This window comes from Stigmatopora argus, chromosome 21 (assembly GCF_051989625.1).
Source record: "Stigmatopora argus isolate UIUO_Sarg chromosome 21, RoL_Sarg_1.0, whole genome shotgun sequence".
Lineage (NCBI taxonomy): Eukaryota > Metazoa > Chordata > Actinopteri > Syngnathiformes > Syngnathidae > Stigmatopora > Stigmatopora argus.
Genome location: NC_135407.1, coordinates 8,224,373 through 8,240,505, shown reverse-complemented (window position 1 = coordinate 8,240,505; position 16,133 = coordinate 8,224,373). Strand labels below are relative to the sequence as shown.

Genomic DNA, 16,133 nt, shown 5'->3' with positions numbered 1-16,133 from the left:
AAAAAATTATTAAAAAAATACAATTATTGATTTAAAAGGGGGAAAATCAGGAAATGTAATATACATCTATACGTGTATGTGCATACGTGTATGTGCATGCGTGTATGTGTATTTTAGCTTTTTTAATATATTTTTAGATTTTACAAAATGATTTTTGAACTAAAAACACAGAAAAAAAATGTATTAAAAAATGACAATTATTGATTTAAAAGGGGGATAATCAGGAAATTTAATATACATCTATACTCTTCATTTTAATTTGATCCTAAAACAGAAAGTCGGCACTCATGATTTACTTTCCCGGGCCACACAAAATGCGCTCACATTAGTCTGGTTGAGGGGAGAAGGACGCATGTTCGACTCCTGCTGTTACACGTTCAGTAGATGGACAAATGCACACTTTCATGGATGGATGGATGGACTAATTGAAGGTGATAACATAAGAAGGACCTGGTCTTTGGAAGATTCTGGTATTGTGCCAAACTAGAAATATATGGGAGCAAACAATTCATGCATTGTATATTTTTCCTTAGGTTATAACATATGGCTAATGAGAAAAGCTTTTGCCTGAAAACATATTTCAAACACTGCATTAACGTTAAGTGGTTTTTTTCCATCTAGGTAAGTGATTCTTTTTTTGGTACACAACAAGCAGGTTGGGATTTCTACGCTATCTATTATGAATCATGCAGTAATTCTCAAAGTGTGGCACTAGTACAGTATTTTCCGCACTATAAGGCGTGCAGGATTATAAGACACTAGTGATGGTGGTGCTGGTAGTGGCAGTAGGGGATTGTGTTATACAGCCACTAGATGGAGCTGTGGTGGTAGTAGGAGGGGGTTAGGTTATATATCCACTAGATCAGGGGTCGGGAACCTTTTTGACAGAGAGAGCCCTAAACAATTCATATTTTCTAATGTTATTCCTTGAGAGCCATTCTCAGAATTGAAAAGTAAAAATATATGAAAATGTGTGATTTTTTTTGTCATTTCACCATTTTTAAAGTACAAAAAGTCTCTGAATTCTTTTGACAACATTGTTATGCTGTTGCTAATAAATCAGTATCAATTATATTATGCACGGGACTCGGCTCTCTCACCAGTGATTTCCATATTTTACTTTACAGGTTAGTGAAGAGCCATATGCACCCATAGAAAGAGCCACATATGGCTCCCGAGCCATAGGTTCCCTACCCCTGCACTAGATCAAGGGTGTCAGACTCGGGTTGGTTCGCGGGCCGCGTTAACGGCAACTCGATTTCATGTGGGCTGGACCATTTTAGATATAATATTTCGATTTTTTTTATAAATTGATTAAAAGAACTGGATTAAAACCCCTGAATATTCAGTTTTTCATAGATATAAAACAATGTTTATTTTAGCTTTTTTAAATATATATTTTTAAATTTTACAAAATGATTTTTGAACTAAAAACACAGAAAAAATGTATTAAAAAATTACAATTATGGATTTAAAAGGGGGAAAATCAAGGAAATTTAATATACATCTATACGTGTATGTGCATATGTGTATGTGCATGCGTGTATGTGCATGCGTGTATGTGCATGCGTGTATGTGTATGCATGTATGTGCATTTTAGCTTTTTTATATATATTTTTAGATTTTACAAAATGATTTTTGAACTAAAAACAGAAAAAAATGATTAAAAAATTACAATTATTGATTTAAAAGGGGGAAAATCAGGAAATTTAATATACATCTATACTCTTCATTTTAATTTGATCCTAAAACAGAAAGTCCGCACTCATGATTGACTTTCCCGGCCACACAAAATGATGCGGCGGGCCAGATTTGGCCCCCGGGCCGCCACTTTCACACATGTGCTGTAGACACTCACCTGTGTACTTTGCCACCATAGAACGGCTTGGTGTGGAAGGTGACGGTGGCCGAATAGCCGCTCTTAGCACAGTTGATGGAGACTTTCCCTCCCAGTTCCACCCAGGGCACGGTGAGGATGGAACGGGCGTAGGCGGAGGGCAACGAGAAGACATATTCCTCCTCGTGCTCTGCTAGACACAGTACGCCTGCCACAAGAAAAGAAGGAAGTTACCTAGTTAAAAAAAAATTCTGCAACACTGCCTCTTTTGTCTTCATTTTAACTATTAAAAATGTAACAAAACATAATGAGGCATTCAACCAACATCACAAAGGGATTATTAAATGAAAGGTGTATGTATATAAGAGGTCAATAGTTGCTTGTCAAAGTTAAGCAACAGCAGACTGGTAATTAGCTACAGTAATAATTAGATAACTTTATTCATCCCCGTATTCAGGAAATTTCATTGTCACAGTAGCAAGAGGGTGAGAATACAGACACAGCAAAATACATTTTAGACATGAATAAATAGGTAATAAATAAGTTAATGTTTACTGTATGTTATCTCACTCTAAAAGTTGCCTTAAAATTGTTGAATTTTACAATTTCTCGCATATAAGCCGCCCCTTGATTCACAATTTTCACCTCAATTTTCATGGTTTTAATAGGGAGTACAAATGTGTTACTTTGAAGGGAAAATCTTGAGAAAAATCATCGCACGTGGTATTTCTGAGAGACTGTGTGAATCAAAAGCACATTACTAGGGTCAATATCATAAGGAAATTAGTCATTCATCCAGTAATGATTGCTTTCTTACTGCAAAACAGAAAATAACCAACAAATGGTAAATATTCATTTGCCAACTTCTACTGGTGAAAGAGTATAGCAACGCTACAAGTGCGCATATAAGGCGTAACCTTGATTCAGTCAACTTTTTTTGTAAAAAATATGGCTTATACGCGAGAAAATATGGTATTAGAATAATGAAATGCTCAGTATAATCTGATATAGATCACCGGTAACATTCATCAAACTCTTATTGCACAATATAGAACTCAAAATGGCATATATGCCAATTCAGAGGGTAACACGTTGACCCAATTTCCACTGAAAATGTACTGTTGTTCAAACTTATTAAAAGAAAAAGTGTGACTGCAAACTATGAATAGCCACTTAGGAAAACCACATTCCAAAAGAGCCCATAAGATAGCCTTCAAATTCCCACCAACAAGGGAAAGGGAAATGCGTCTAATGTTGTTCAATCTTGTGACTTGGAGATAAAATCAGTACAATACAGCCATTCACTGGTCTGCTCGTCACTGATTACAAGGCGGCAATCAGTTGCGCTTGTGGTGAAGGCCATTGGTATTAGCCACTCCTACACATAATTACCTGCTTTGTCAAGGGTACTGATTGAAAGCCAAAGTATTTCTGTTTGTGGAATAGGTCAATAAAAATCCTAATCCATTCACAATGCCACTAACATGACTTTTGGGAGTATTTTTTTAAAATCTAAATACGATGTTTAGTATCAGTCAAAAAAATGATATGGATATTTGACCCCTTTAGTTAGTGAATGGTTGGGAATTATTTAGTTTTGTCACAAAAATGATAAATAAAAAAAATAATTTCATATTTTTGGTGATAATAGGGTGAAAGCTATCCCCAATTTACATAAATTTGTATTGTAAGCTTTGTGTAACACCATTGCTTCAATGACTTGTTTGGTTTCATGCGAAGGATCTAAAAAACATTGAGTGAACATCCCCTGAGAAAAGTGATTTCCTCTTTTGTTCAAAGGGTTGTATATATGTGTGTAATAGATGCATATTTTGGGATGAACTAGTTTGCCATCCTTTCAACAGTACTGCAGTAAATCAGTGTGAGTTAAGAAGCTCTTGCTTAAATCAGCAAATGAGAATACAGAATACAGTGGTACCTCGACCTACGATCAGCTCTACCTACGACATGCTCAAGGTACGATGAAAATTTCGATCGAATAATTCGCCCGCGATACGATCAAAATTTCGAGATGCGACCAAGCCAGGTGGCCATGACAAGAGAGGCTGTTTATCATTGTATAACAGATATCTACGAGCACTGAACGATTTATTCAGACGAATTTCCGCTACACATGGACCAGAAAACGCACAACGCGCATGCGCGGGCAAAAAGAGGGCTTTCTGGGTAATTAAGTATACTCGTGCACACAACACCGATAGGCAATGGCACCCTTTCTCAGAATAAAACTGTATTACCCACACTCAATACGTGGGTAAGCTCAGCTGTTGCATTTCCTTTTATTCCTTCCTTAGCCTGTTAGCTCCCGCGATCGCTCATTCAAGACGACTTCTCGTTGGCAAGTGGTCGTGCGTTATCCTATTGTGAGGACATTTGTGTGCATCATTTTCGGAATATTTTGAAGGGAATACAACAGCAAACAGCCCATCGATAGCGAACGGGAGGGTGGAGGTTTGGCAAACAGCTAACCTGGAGAACAAAGGTAAAAAAAAAATTTAAAAAAAATATTTTAATTTAAATTATATTTTAATCCAGTTCTTTTAATCAATTTATAAAAAAAATAATCTAAATATTATATCTAAAATGGTCCGGCCCACAAAAAATCGAGTTGACGTTAATGCGGCCCGCGAACCAACCCGAGACTGACACCCTTGTCTTAGTTGTTCACATGCAAAAAATGATGCAAGGTTCACCCATTTGTGAACAACTCTGAGTAAAAAAAAGTTAATTTCACCTAAAGCACAAGGAATTTAAGGATTTCATCATCAGTGTTCCCTAATATCAAAGCATTGTCAGTTCACATTCAAATTCATTGCTATATCTACAAAAGTATTACATTCCCACTTGGGAGATCGAAAAGGGGAAATTTAAGAAAAAAAATAGCTTGGGCATGACTTACCTTCTCCAATCATGGACACTCCTATTGACATTCCCATGAATTTGCTCTTGGTCCACACATGTGCGTTGACGCACACCCGCCTCTCGCTGCACTCGCAGTAAAAAGCTGAAACTGGCGGGTGGTGGGAAACCTGCTCAGCCACGAAACGAACTCTGTAGCAGCCTCCCGTGGCGTCGTTGACTTGCTGCGCATTGTTGGGACTCTTGCCTGGCTCCCGGGCAGACCCCTGATTTACTCTGCATGAAGGCTTGACTTTGTCCCGGGGAACTTCCCAAGAGCAGTGGAAAGTCTCCCCCAGCACGGGATTGTAGGGCTTCTTAGCCACAGCGCCCTTTCGACCCTCGTGGAAGGAGGTCAAGTAGTACTCCACAAAGCGGATTATGCGGTCCTCTGCTGTAACTCCAGCTGTGACGTTCAAGAATAAGTCTGGGTGGGCCATGAAGTTCGCGTACATCTCCAGCAATGAGCGCTTTTCCAGAATAAAAGTAGGCAGCACCACCTAAGGAAATCCAGGGGAATATTTTTAAAGACTTGCTAGCAATGACGAGCTCTTTTCAATAGAAGGCGGCAGATTTATTATTCTTGTTATTCGGTACTCGGACGATTCGCCGAAAGACGTTTCACAGACGGACGTTTGGCCGACGGACAGTTCGCCGAACGGACGTTTCGCCGAAACGGGATTCGAGCGCTCGCCCCGCCCCCGGATCGTGTGTGTACATGTTTTCAACCTCGGCCCGCGGGCCATATATGGCCCATTACAGATAACATTCATTTAGGAATAACAAGGGCATGTACTGCCCCCCGCTGGACATATTTCTAAATACAAGTACGTACTACAATGTGCTGCCAATTTTTTATATTTTTTATTTTATCCTTGCGTTTAAAGTAGTAGCCATTTGGAGATCGCACATAACAGTACGTGACAGAAGAAATAGAGAAAATAAAGTAGTAGTAACAGTAAGTACTACTGTAATGAAATTGTAAATCCAGAAATGCTACTCCAGAAAATTGACACGAGCATAGAAAACGGTGAGATTAATCTTTCAATTAAGGTTCTGAGCAAATCATTTTGAATATATATTTCCTAAAATAATGGGAAATTATTTAAAATTAAACTAGAAGTAAAAGTGTGTTCCATGGCATTTTCAGGTGTTGTTCTCTAAGCCCTCTAGTCTGTCCAAGGCACTTAGAATTTCACGTAAGTTTTCTAGTGTCTTTTTTTCTCAGTGTCAGAATTCAATCCCCAGCTTTGATAAATTACATTGCGTGTCCAAATGGCTACTACTTTAAACGCAAGGATGAAATAAAAAATATAAAAAATTGGCAGCACATTGTAGTATATACTTGTATTTAGAAATATGTCCAGCAGGGGGCAGTACATGCCCTTGTTATTCCTAAATGAATGTTATCTGTAACGGGCCGTATATGGCCCGCGGGCCGAGGTTGAAAAACATGTACACACGATCCGGGGGCGGGGCAAGCGCGCGAATCCCGTTTCGGCGAAATGTCCGTTCGGCGAACTGTCCGTCGGCCAAACGTCTTTCGGCAAATCGTCCGGTTACGTTGTTGGTACTCGTCTTTCGGTCACGTTGTTATTCAGGTTTCAAGCGCTTACTCTTGTGAGGTCCATTCCCAGTTTAAGCTGGGAGAGCAAGTGGAGAATGACGCTTCGCTGGTCATCCAGGACACCCAGGTCCTCCTCCTCATTGTCTTCTGTGTCCGTCACTTCCTCGCTTTGGCTGATGTCTGCCAATCCTGCCTGCTGCTGTCAAAACAAGTAAACATCCGAGTTTTCAATGAAATTTTCAATAATTTATTTTTATTGGCAAAAAAAATAAAAATGCTTGCAATCATTTGAAAAAAAACTGCTCCTATTAAGTGCGTGTAAAATGCCGGACGTTTGGTCGCCCGGACCCAAACGTCCGGCCACCAAACGTCCGGCCACCAAACGTCCGGCCACCAAACGTCCGGCCACCAAACGTCCGGCCACCAAACGTCCGGCGACCAAACGTCCGAGTACCGAACCACATGACTGGTCAAAGCAGAGTTAAGATGTGCTTTGTTTTGTCTCCCAGCATTCAAGTGAAGTCAGATTGAGCTGAGCTCAAATGGGACCGATGCCTTTGATATTTCCTGCAGTAACTTGACAGAGGCAGAAAAGGAGGAAAGAGAAGATTCTAATGTATAATGCACAAAGTGCTCTCTAGCCTGTGGGCTACAAAAAAAAACTGTTCGCCCACTCTACTGCTACTTATCCTTTTAAGCAATACCACCTTGGGCATATTATTTTAATGACAACGCCCCTGGAAATAAACAAAAATGAACAAAACAAGCCGTCGATCACTGGGATCTGAAATTCCCCGGGTGCCTAATTGCATGGCATCTAAGTGCAGAGAGGTGGAAACATGCAAGGTAGAAATGTCCACAACACGAGTGTCTGCCTGTTACCTGAATATTTCATTCTATGCATGCAAAGCCACACAACGTTCCACACAGAAGACCTGGGCCGGTTTCCCATGTGTTTGGTTAGGATATATTTATAGATGTGGGGTGAGGGGGAGGTACCAAGCTAGGATTAGTCAGTCTGTTATGATTCCGGTGGTTCTAATTAATTAAAAAGGCTCTTGACTGTGACAGGAAACTTCTGCTAAGGGAGCCACATTACTTCTATTGGAGTTCTCGGATGGTAATATTAAATTAAATCCTTTATATGAGGTCACATTAAAAGTGTGGGACATCATTATGAGATATAAAAGTCAGTTAATTAGCTTCAGTTTGTGAAATTCCCAAGCCAACAATTATGACTACCTTGTCACAAGCTACCTTAGTTGAACTTAAACCACGTTTGAAGTCAAACTAACCGGGCTAATTAGTCAATTGCCAAAACTTCCTGCTTCGGACTACACTTGAGAATAATTAGAGCTAACCCAGTCATTTTCACCATTCCCCTCAAATACAAAACATGGAAAATCCAAAGAACTACACCCAAAAGAAGCACACGGCTCACATAAATACCACTTACATTATCTTGTGCAGCTAAATGCTTGACCTGCATACAAGTGGACTTCATCTCCAAAAGGACAATAAAAATGAAGTAGCCTCAACGCCAGCAAAGTTTTGTTTAAAGCTGCGGTAAACAGCCATAATAAAGCATCTTGATCTCTTCACTCTTGAGTCGCTATGGTGAAAAGCAGCTGTACCCACCACCCACCCTCAAAAACAAGGAAGTAGTGACACAAAGCTCAGGGGTAAGACCAAGTGACGTCTTTTCCTTCCCATCATCCTTCGCCTGTGTTCCCCCGCATGCTTTTTTTCCCCTCCTCCTCACTTCTGCTCTACTTTATTTTCTATCCTGACATCACTTTTCCTCCTCCTCCATCCTTGGTTTCAGTATTCCACCCCTCTACACATGGTTGACTCCTCGCTGGGTGTCATTTTGAGCATGCTAAGAATAGAATTTGCCTTTATTATTCCCGCAATAGGTAAAACGTGTTAAAATGTCATGCATTTAACTGTGCTTAAATTCAGTCTAGCATAGGCTAACTTATTCTCTGATACATTTTATCCACCAGTGCGCTGTAACATGCAATCTTTCTCATAGTTTCCTCCATCCCACCCTTCTTTCCTTCCTCTGCTCATTCAACTGCCCTCTTACATCATATTCACCCGCCCTACCCCAACAGTTTCCTTTATCCAAGCCAATGATTTCCTTCTGCTACTTCTTTATTACAGTTGGTCACTTTTCCTTATTCGTTTTTCTGCTCGAATTTTCCATGGTAGAATGTAGGTTCAGACATTTCTCTCTCAAACAGTCACGTAAACTTGCCATCCACCCCTCTATGTCAAACATTTACAGTAATACCTTGACATACGAGTGCCCCAACACACGAGCAATTTGAGTAAAATTATATATACATATATATAAATACATATATATATATAAATACATATATATATATATATATACATATATATACATATACATACATATACATACATATACATACATATACATACATATACATACATATACATACATATACATACATATACATACATATACATACATATACATATACATATACATACATATACATACATACATATACATACATATACATACATACATACATACACATACATACATATACATATATATACACACATATATATACATATACATACATATACACACACACACATACATACACACACACATATATATACACATAAATGCATGTATGTGTGTGTATATATATTCATATATACATATACAGTTGTGGTCAAAAGTTTACATACACTTGTGAAGAACATAATGTCATGGCTCTCTTGAGTTTCCAGTTATTTCTACAACTCCGATTTTTCTCTGATAGAGTGATTGGAACAGATACTTCTTTGTCACAAAAACATTCATGAAGTTTGGTTCTTTTATGACTTTATTATGGGTGAACAGAAAAAAGTGATCAAATCTGCTGGGTCAAAAATATACATACAGCAGCGCTAATATTTGGTAACTTGGCCATTTTCACTTCAATTAGGTGCTTTTGGTAGCCATCCACAAGCTTCTGGCAAGGTTCTGGTTGAATCTTTGACCACTTCTCTTGACAGAATTGGTGCAGTTCAGTTAAATTTGATGGCTTTCTGACATGGACTTGTTTCTTCAGCATTGTCCACAAGTTCTCAATGGGGTTTTAGTCAGGACTTTGGGAAGGCCATTCAAAAACCTTAATTCTAGCCTGATTTAGCCATTCCATTACCACATTTGATGTGTGTTTGGGGTCATTGTCCTGTTGGAACACCCAACTCATTTCACTGACAACTTTGTAAGTCACCAAAATTGCTATTTTGTGTTGCTGTATGTATATTTTTGATCCAGCAGATTTGATCACTTTTTCTGTTAACCCATAATAAAGTCATAAAAGAACCAAACTTGTTGAATGAATGTTTTTTGTGTGACAAAGAAGTATCTGTTCCAATCACTCTATCAGAGAAAAATCAGAGTTGTAGAAATAACTGGAAACTCAAGAGAGCCATGACATGATGTTCTTCACAAGTGTATGTAAACTTTTGACCACAACTGTACATACACATATATACATATATATATATATATATATATATATATATATATATATATATATATATATATATATATATATATATATACATATATATATATATATATATAATATATATATATATATATACATACACATATATATAATATATATATATACATACACATATATATATACACATATATACGCATATATACATATACATATATATACACACACATACATGTGTATATAATATATACATATATACATACATACACACATACATGTGTATATAATATATACATACACACATATACACACATACATGTATATATAATATATACATATATACATACATACACACATACATGTGTATATAATACATACATACACATACATGTGTATATAATACATACATACACATATATACACACACACGTGTGTGTATATATACATGTTGCCACTTGGTGATGGTGAGTCAATGAGGGACTGTTTTTTTTGCAGAAATATGCACTCTTTTGATTGACAGGCAAATAGTCAAGGTTGTTATCCTGAACAAGGTGAATCATGTGGGTAATTGATGGATGTTTAAGTCACATTTATAAAAAGATTTGGGCTGACCTCTGCTGGTGCAAAGCTGAAACGTTAGGAAAATAATTTTGCTCAAAAAGGCAGGCAGGGCATGAAGTCATGCATGCAATAGTATTATTTAAAGCCATAGCTGTTTTTACACAGTTTTATTAGACATAAAATAACACTATCAACATTTCAACCATTGCAAAGCAATTCTTATAGGATGCCTTGTCTAAATTTAAGACAAATAAAAAAGACCCGTCTCACCTCACCAGGTGACAGACTTCTTTCCCTGAGGGCTGGCGAGGGCTCAGCAGAGAGCAGAGGAGTCAGGCCGCCGTTTTTCAGATGCTGCCCTGAGGGTGACTTTGGTACCGCCCACACGGGAGTGCCATCTGAGAAAAAGACAATGAGTCAGGGCCAAAAGAGAAAGGTGATAATTGATCTGCACGTACTGATGCTCAGTTGGCTTGACTGTAATGACACTGGCAACGTGGATGCAGACAGCTCAAATTGCATTTGATTTACTTCTGACATTCAATATTAGATTTCATGAAAGATGGTGGTGGCATTGACAGGTATGAGACGGCAGGAAATTGCCAGTAAGTATTTATCCATTTTCTGTCCTTTGTCAGGTCAGCTGGTTAAACACGCAGCATGTTAGCTCGTGGGTCCAAAACCTCCATATTCAGTCGAAATTCATACAAACTAAAACTTTGTCAAGGTGGAAGGAATTCGAATCAGTTTCAATTTAGCAGTCAGTGTTAGGAGAAATCCTTTATGCTCCAGCTTAGGTATTCATAGTCCACAAAAGTAAAATCCATTTACTAATAGAGTTGAACAGTTTCCCTTTCACAACACAAGCTTTTTTGAATTCATTAGGGAGAATCACTCAGTACAATAAGCGGTCACGATGTTTCTGGATTTAAAACTATATATATACATACACATATACACATAAACATCTATACATCTATACATATATACACATATATACATATATACACATATACATATATACACATATACATATATACACATATATACACATATATATACACACATATATACACATATATACATATATATATACATATACACATATATACATATATATACATATACATACATATATATACACATATATATACATATATATACATACATCTATACATATATATATACATACATCTATACATATATATATACATACATCTATACATATATATATACATACATCTATACATATATATATATATACATACATCTATACATATATATACATACATCTATACATATATATACATACATCTATACATATATACATACATCTATATATATATATACATATATACACATATATACATATATACACATATATACATATGCACATATATACATATATATATATATATATATATATATATATATATATATATATATATACACATATACACATATATACATATATACATATATTTATATATGCATGTTTTGGGGATTTGGGATGTAACTGGATTACATGTAGTATCTATATATTGTTCAGATATAGATATTAAACTTTTTTTCTTAAATAATGATGACCTAATTTTCTAGGAAATCCAATACATATCTAGGAAATATATAAAACTATGTCGTACTAATGTACACTATTTTAGATGTAGTTCTATTGCCACATTGTAAAGCATGCTGCATTAATGTCAAACATCCATTCAAGTAAAAAAAATAATTCTAATTTGTATCGAACTAAAATAACTAAAATATGACCCAAAAAAAAACAGACATGAAATGTGGGAAATACACATTCACGGATTGGAACTGCTGCTGTCAACATACTTGCAACAAACCATGCGTGTCTTATAAGGAATATTCTGCAAGCAACTTGTAAAAGCACAGAAATCAAAACAAGATCTTATATAGATTATAATAATATTTAGTATTATAGCCATCTTTGCAAAGCGTTTCTATCAATTCCCTGCACTTAGACACATGCTAAAAATGGTTTGTACCCTTCTGTTAGTGAAACAAAGCCCCATTGTAATCACAGAAGTAACTTGAGAATGACAAAAGCAATGATGAATTAAGAGCGTTAACTATTTTGATTCATTATTCTAACATGCCACATTTGACATTTCTCTAAATAAAATACCTTGGTAGTCTTGAGATTTTATCGTGCCCTGCACAAATTTGCGATGCCAAATCTAGCGAACCAGGGCCAGAAATTACCGAGCCTCCTCCATGTTTCACAGTAGGCGACAGTTTACTTTTCTTGGTTGTACTTCATTTCTGCGTCTGTAAACATAGAGCTGCTATGATTTAGAACAAGAAGTTCCACCTAATCCCTTAAATTCCAGTCTTGCGTTTTTGGTGATTTAATTTCAACAGTGATGTCCTTCTTGGTCATCTCCAATTAAGTTCAATTTTGCTTTTGTCAGCTGACACTAATACCTTTTGACCTAAAAGGTTTCTTTCCAAGTTGTTCTGGATTCTCTTGTTTTCAACCCTATTGTCTGTCTCTTCAATTTATCAATTTTCCTCCTGCAGGTACCTCCAGGCGGTTGGCCAAAGTGAATCTTATTTTTTGGAGTGGTCAAGAAACATCAAAACCTCTTGACAATGGATGGATATAATTGAATTGTCTTTCATTAACAGAGGAGTAGCAAAAATTTGGGGAATGTGTCTAAGTAGATCACAGTCACGCTGTGAAGGGACTTACAGTAATACTTTGACATATGAGATCCCCGACGTACGAGGAATTTGAGATACGAGTAAAATTCCAGGTAAATATTTACCTTGAGATACGAGACAATTTTTGAGTACGAGCATGCGAGACAGCGAATGGTTGCTTATGATTTCAGCGCACTGTCTTTTTCGCCGCATTTCCGTCGTGTAAAGATCTCTACGAGCACTGGGCGGAGCGTTGCATTTTTTTCCATGAGCGGTGTACACGTGACGGAGCTGGCTCGCCAAAACGAGAGGAGTTTTTCAACATTATGCACCATCCTGAAGCAGAAGGATGCTATTAAGGATATCAAGCCTTCCAAAGACTAACCATAATTTCCAAGATGCACAATGATATTCATAATGAGATTGAGAGCCTTCATTTAATATGGATAAAAGATAAACAGTTAGCGGGAGTTAGCGTGACCGAGTCAATAATATGCAAAAAAGCCAGCAGAATTTACATAAATTTAAAAGCAAAGCAAGCATCTGAAAAAGGGGAGCCTTCAACACCACCTGGACCCTTCATTTAAGTTAAATTATGTTACTGTGTCCACCCCGCGTTGTACTGAATAATCTGTCATTTTAGTATAAAACATCATAACCACTAGTTATTTGTTACTCTGTTAGTAGGTGGTGAATTAGAACCAATAAAAAATGTTTTTCCATTGTAATATCCTGTTTTTGGTGTCTGTTTTTCAGAGGGTTGGAACGAATTAATTTGTATTTACTTCATTTCTATGGGAAACGTTGATTTAAGATACGAGTAAATCGACATACGAGCTCGGTCCCAGAACGCATTAAGCTCGTATCTCAAGGCATTACTGTATTTAATTTGTAAAAAAAAAAAAGCCACTGTTTTCACTGCATGTGAAGTTCAGAAAGACCATTCATTAGTCCATTCACATGCTGAGACCCTGTCAAAGGATTGGCCATGCAGCGGTAAATCGTTGTCGTTTTATTTTGTCTGCATAATTCTCATGCATCTTATATAGGTCAGCATTCTGCTACCCAAAGTCCTCACTGAAGTAAGGGGGTGGGTGTATGCAGAAGGTGAGATTGCATTTGGAACCCCAAGGGACCTAGCAGCCAGGCAGCGGACACATAGCGGTTTATACTTGCAGCAAGGTGGTCCCACTCCACAACAACTCCTGTTTGAAGAGCTGGTAGAGGGAATGGTGACTGTTGGTGCAAAGAAAAGACCAACACACTGTCAGGGCTGACATGAATCACCACACTTCTCTAAGAATAGCTGTTGAAACAGGATAAAAATCCATAGCTCTTGTTTTTTCGCTATCTGTGTCATGTCAAAGCAGCAGAAGGCCAGACATGGGGTGGAGAGTGGAATTTTATCATTGTCGTCTATTGATCCACAGCAAGGTTTGCCTTCTTTCATCTTGTACTGAGAAGATGTCGATTATGATGAAGAACTTTTAAAGGTTGCTTGCAGCTACTATCAAAGGAAAACGTAAGGTATATCTGATTCGGTTACATGAATTGGACGGTAAAGTGACTTCATTCAAAAGGTTTACATCAATAGGACGTGAAGTTAAAAAAAATTAACAGAAATTGATCCGGAATGTCCCAGAATAAACAAGAAGTGACCAAGGAATGCCCAAAAATCAACAGGAGTTTGCTGACCAGCAGAAACAAGCATCACCCACACAATTTCCCAAGAATTGTAATTTCAAGGTCATTCTAAATTTGCGTTTCCAAAACAATAATTGACTGACTATTGAATTATGTTTGATCCCCAAACATAAATTTCCCAGGCTTTTATCACAATAGCAATTAGGACCAAAGAATGTGAACAGCAATCACGAATAGCAGCTAACGAATTATGGTACCTAAATACCATCTCCTTTTCCTTATTTTGCCCCCTAATCTCCTTAGACAAACAGTACTTAAATTGTACATCCTAAAGTGCCAGAATAGGGAGTATACATAGCCAAGAATGACAAGTTGGACACCAGTCCCAGAATACACATATCAACCTGAATTTCAACATGTGCCTTACAGTTGAACGTTTTGAAAGAATTAACTTGAAAAGCAAAAATAATAGTCAAAACATTTTACACAAAATCTAATTGTGAACTTTTGCAAAAAAAGGGGGGGGGGCATTTTTACTTGAATGGAAAAGTTCTATTCCAGAGACTGGGTTTGGCGTCTTGACTGTATTTTTTTTCTTTCAAACAACAGCTTATTCAGACAACACAACAAAATATAACAGAATGGCATTGCGATGCCTTTGAAAGAGTGCACAGAAGAGTCATGATATTAGCTCTACACGCATTATTAAATGCAATGAGCCATTGTGTTGGTCCCAACGCAGGAAAGAAAAAAAAAATGTTACTGCTTCTCCCGGATTTACATATCTTTGCCATGTAATTCATACACCCATTGTGTCCATTCTCTAAAAGGCAGCACATTATCTATTATTATTTACAGATATGACTGTATATAATGCTACCTAATAAAAAAAATCATCACCCAATGGCGGCCCGGTGGAGCGAGTGGTTAGCGCGTCGGCCTCACAGCTCTGAGGTCCTGGGTTCAAATCCAGGTCATGTCCATCTGTGTGGAGTTTGCATGTTCTCCCCGGGCCTGCGTGGGTTTCCTTCGGGTACTCCGATTTCCTCCCACATTCCAAAAATATGCATGGTAGGCTGATTGGACACTCTAAATTGCCCCTAGCTATGAGTGTGAGCGTGAATGGTTGTCCGTCTCCTTGTGCCCTGCGATTGGCTGGCCACCAATTCCCTGCCTCTGCCCCGGAGTCAGTTGGGGTAGGCTCCAGCACCCCCAGCGACCCAAATGAGGATAAAGCGGTTTAGAAAATGAGATGAGATCACCCAATGGTCAGAACTGATAACAACTGCTGTTGAAGTAATACTCCACAACTGTGGCTATTGATCTAAAATGTAACTCATCTTGGGGGGTTCAAGGGTTATGGAATAACCTCACACTAACTAAATATGTAGCCATTGTATTCAAATGGAATTGCAATGACTCCATCCAAACG

The 16,133-nt window shown here is 37.6% G+C and overlaps 1 protein-coding gene across 1 annotated transcript in view; it reads right to left on the bottom strand.

Moving 5' to 3' along the window:
• LOC144066797 (oxysterol-binding protein-related protein 10-like) overlaps window positions 1-16,133 on the bottom strand; it is a 53,037-nt gene that overhangs the window by 1,768 nt on the left and 35,136 nt on the right. Inside the window, exons 7-10 of the mRNA XM_077590134.1 lie at window positions 10,658-10,785; window positions 6,373-6,522; window positions 4,758-5,256; window positions 1,859-2,045 (exon numbers count right to left, since the gene is read on the bottom strand). Of these exons, the coding sequence (XP_077446260.1) occupies window positions 1,859-2,045; window positions 4,758-5,256; window positions 6,373-6,522; window positions 10,658-10,785 (964 nt within the window). The remainder of the gene's footprint in view (window positions 1-1,858; window positions 2,046-4,757; window positions 5,257-6,372; window positions 6,523-10,657; window positions 10,786-16,133) is intronic.